Genomic DNA, 4,002 nt, shown 5'->3' with positions numbered 1-4,002 from the left:
TTTTTTTTTTTTTTTTTTTTTTTTTTTTTTTTTTTTTTTTTTTTTTTTTTTTTTTTTTTTTTGTCACTGTTTGAGGTAGTTGTCTTTGAAGAATTGTGAGGGTCAAGGCGTTGGTTTGTCAACATTTATTTGAATTTCAAATGGTTTCTTGGAAGAAGCCTTTCTTTTTTTATTTTTTTATTTTTTTTTATGGTTTTTATGGTTTGTCAACATTTATTTTGTTGGTTCAAATTTCAAAAGCTTTTCTCGGAAGATGCTTTTCATATCCATCACTTATTCCATTTTTTTAGTGGCCTTAATGGTTAGTCCAAAATTTCCTCCGTTTTCAAGAAGATTATTATTGTTTTTAAGTTCTTTATTTTGTATTTTTTTTCTTTTATTATCACTTCCTTTGAAAGTTTGTAATCCTTGAACATGTTTTCCTTTTTATTATTTCAATGAAAAGTTGTTTCTCGTTATTTTTTTTTTTCCAATCTAACCTTCACCCAAAAAAAAAAAGAAAAAAAAAAACTAGATAAAAAAGCATTAGAGTTTTCAACAATGATTTCTCTAAGGAAAGATATTACTTTGTCACTCGAGGTGTTAGGTTAAGAGACAAGGAGGAGGTTAGTATAGACTGGAAAGCATTTATCCTTTGGAAAAGTAGTTGTGGGTGGAAGGTGATTGTAGAAGAAAATGGGCGAAGACATGTGAAAAGTCTAGAATTGGAGGTGGTAAGGGTGGCATGGTTGGGGAATTGTCTTTGGTATATCTCTAGCCTAGCAAACTTAGTGCGTGGAGAAGGTCAGATTTGCTGATTATCTTTTTCTTCATTTCGAATAAGAAGGGCAAGTTCAGGTCAGAGATATCTAAAGGGAAGAGAAGTGTGGTTTTCATTCTAGAAGGTCATAATTGTAGGGATTGGCATGGGGTGTCTTTGGCCTTGACGAAGTTTCTTCCTACTGCCTCTCTATCAGGAGCAAAGAAAGTTGGGCATATGGTTGTTGGACCAAGTAAGACTTTGGGGGAGGTTGTGTCAGTTTTTGATTCATAGGTGGATTTTACTTTCAATCATTCTTTGGCAGTCGTTGTTGAGAGATTGAATGGGGGTGTGGCATGGTTTAAAATTAAAGAAGAGGTGGAGAAGAGGTTTTAGATTGGCTTTGTGTTAAATCCTTCAATAGTAACATTGTGGTGGATGTTCGTGGGTTCCCGAAGGAAACAATGGCCATTGTGCAGGGCAATGAGAATTGCGTCAAAGGGATACCTATTTATGTTTGGAACTTCAAGTTTGTTGCATAGGCTGTCATGTTTCGTAAATTTGAATGCACATTATGCTGGGTTCACAGCTTTGGTTACTGTTCTCATAAAATTAACGTTCCTCCTAATTGGTTACTTATAAATGTCTTTACAGTAGAATGTCATTGCGCTGGGTTCATTTGTTATGGCTTTATTTGTGATTTGCACTCAATAGGATACCAAAATCGTGCAAGGTATACAATGAGTCTTGTTACTGTTTTCATTTTTCGTTTTGAGAGATTATTTTTCTTGAATGCATTGTTTTCAAAAGAAAAGTTCTTTTGAATTTTGGCTTAAAGTTATTTATTGGCGGTTTTAAAGGTTTCACGGTGCATTTTAAACTCATGAACTGGTCGTTAAAAGAGCAGGAGTGCTGAACTTATAAATGGCTTGCTGTCACATTGTTTCCAGTAGTTAACTAGTTGTACAGTTTACCAGCTAGTTACTAAGGCAGGTAGCTTGATGGCTACATGCCAGTTTCTTTTTTCTTTTTTTTTTTTTTTTAATAAGAGACAATTTCATTGATGAGTGAAATTTACAAGAGGTATGTATAATCCATGATGTTTACAAAAGACCTTCCCAATTTGCAATGAGGGAGGTATAACTATAGGAAGTAAAAATATTAGATAGTTTACACCAAGATATAGCTACTTGCCAGTTTCTATACACTAGAATGTATGCCTTTGTAAATGGAATTTGATTCCAGTATTTATAGTGAGTTAGAAGCTTAGACTAAGCAGTTAAGTTAATTAATATTATGTTCCCCTTTTCCCCACGGCTTACTTCTTTTTTATGTTAATGTATTGTCGTGAACTTGAATTAATGTCTACAGGCTAACAGAATAGGTAAAATAAATCTTGCGGCAACGGGAAAAGATCTAATGGATGATGAGAAGCAAGGAGATGTAAGCATTGATCTTTTTGCTGCTCTTGATATGGAAAGTGAGGCAGTCAATGAAAGGTCTCCAGAGCTGGAAAATAATCAAACATTGGGCTTGCTTACAGGATTTCTTTCTGTGGGTGACTGGTATGTAAAATTTTATTTTCTTCATCTTGCATGGTGTTGTATATGTTTGTCTTCCGTCTGTCTGTATATTTGTAACAATGAAATGCCAGCTTTGATGTTGCTTTGGTTACCTGTTGGACTCCACTTCTTTTAATCAGCATTTGTGCATGAGTTACAAAGAAACATCTATGCATGCGTTAGTGGGAACGTTCTTTCAGTCCGTTCTGTATTTGGTTACGTATTAATTATTTTCCCCGATTATACATGTGCGAGTGAAATAAAATGGAGCATTTTCTCCTGACATTAAGCCAAATGGCATGTGTTGACATTAAGCCAAATGGCATGTGTTGAAAAGTGAAATTGTTGAGGAATTAACGGGTCGTTTAGGTATTCAGGCTAGAATTTGAAATTTGGGTAACTGCTTTGGTGTCTCTGTTTGTTGATTTCACCACCTATGGTTGTTGGAACGAGCCACACATGAGCCTCATTCAGGCTAGAATTTGAAATTTGGGTAACTGCTTTGGTGTCTCTGTTTGTTGATTTCACCACCTATGGTGGTTGGAACGAGCCACACAAGAGCCTCATTCATTGCCAAAAGTATCATATCAGTACCATACTCTGGTGTGAGTCCACATTTGAGCTGTTCATTTCGCCTCCGCTTGTTCTCGATGTGCCTTTTGATATACGCTCCATCTGTTTTCTTGGTTGGGGCAAAGTACCCCCAAGTGTGGGATCAGTTTTAATGTCACATTTTCTTATTGTTCAGTTCACTTTTTGGTGCATCCAAATTAAATTGTTGCCATATTCCTTCTTGATACTAATAGCCTAGAAAGAAGTTCTTGGTAATGTTTTTTTTCTTTTTTTCTTTTTTTTTTGATAAGAGACAATTTCATTGATGATACTAATAGCCTAGAAAGAAGTTCTTGGTAATGTTTTCTTTTTTTCTTTTTTTTTTTTTTTTTGATAAGAGACAATTTCATTGATGAGTGAAATTTACAAGAGGGATGTATAATCCATGATGTTTACAAAAGACCTTCCCAATTTGCAATGAGGGAGGTATAACTATAGGAAGTAAAAATATTAGACCGTTTACACCAAGATATAGCTTAGTAAACAACATTGTCGAAAAGTTTTGTGTAAGCCTGTGTCGTTTCTGCAAATATTCTCTGATTTCTTTCTTTCTACAGATTCCAAAAGAAAGCCATGATGAAGTTTTTCCATAATAGGGCTTTTGTGTTCTTGAAAGGGTGGTACGTTAAGGCCATATCCAAAAAATCCTTTACCTCCCTAGGAAATGTGAGATGCCATCCGAATATATTAAGAATTGTTGTCCAGAAATTTTGAGTGTATGTGCATTGCATAAACAAGTGACTTTGTGATTCGTTTGCTTTCTTGCATAGTGGACAAGATCTATTATGTGCGATGTACCTTCTTATAGCTAGAAATAGTCGGGAGTACCTTACAAATTGTGTTAGGGAGTTTAATTCAAACATTTACAAAGATTAACATGTTGTTATGGTTATTCGACCTGGGCACACATGGGTATTTTACAACAATGAAGTTGCAAAGAATGTGATCCATAATACAGTGAATGGAGATTCCACATTATTGACAACCCGAGAATTTCGTTCACGCCCAAATATCCAAAGGCACTGTTGATGGCACACCATATCAGCTGCTTTACCCCTTTGAAGGGATTCCCCCCCCCCCCCCCCCCCC

At 35.5% G+C, this 4,002-nt stretch overlaps 1 protein-coding gene across 4 annotated transcripts in view; it reads left to right on the top strand.

Annotated features, from left to right (window-relative positions):
* Positions 1-4,002, top strand: part of LOC111459846 (THO complex subunit 2-like) — a 36,673-nt gene that overhangs the window by 17,252 nt on the left and 15,419 nt on the right. For all 4 annotated transcript variants that reach the window (XR_002713343.1, XM_023102939.1, XM_023102931.1 and 1 more), the window contains one exon: positions 2,111-2,304. Coding sequence is in view for 3 of the 4 variants with exons in the window: in XM_023102939.1 (XP_022958707.1) it covers positions 2,111-2,304 (194 nt within the window). In the remaining variant the exon portion in view is untranslated. The remainder of the gene's footprint in view (positions 1-2,110; positions 2,305-4,002) is intronic.

The sequence above is a fragment of the Cucurbita moschata genome, unplaced genomic scaffold (assembly GCF_002738365.1).
Source record: "Cucurbita moschata cultivar Rifu unplaced genomic scaffold, Cmos_1.0 Cmo_Scf00002, whole genome shotgun sequence".
NCBI lineage: Eukaryota > Viridiplantae > Streptophyta > Magnoliopsida > Cucurbitales > Cucurbitaceae > Cucurbita > Cucurbita moschata.
Note: the sequence above shows the minus strand (reverse complement) of the source record. Positions and strands in the feature narration are given on the sequence as shown.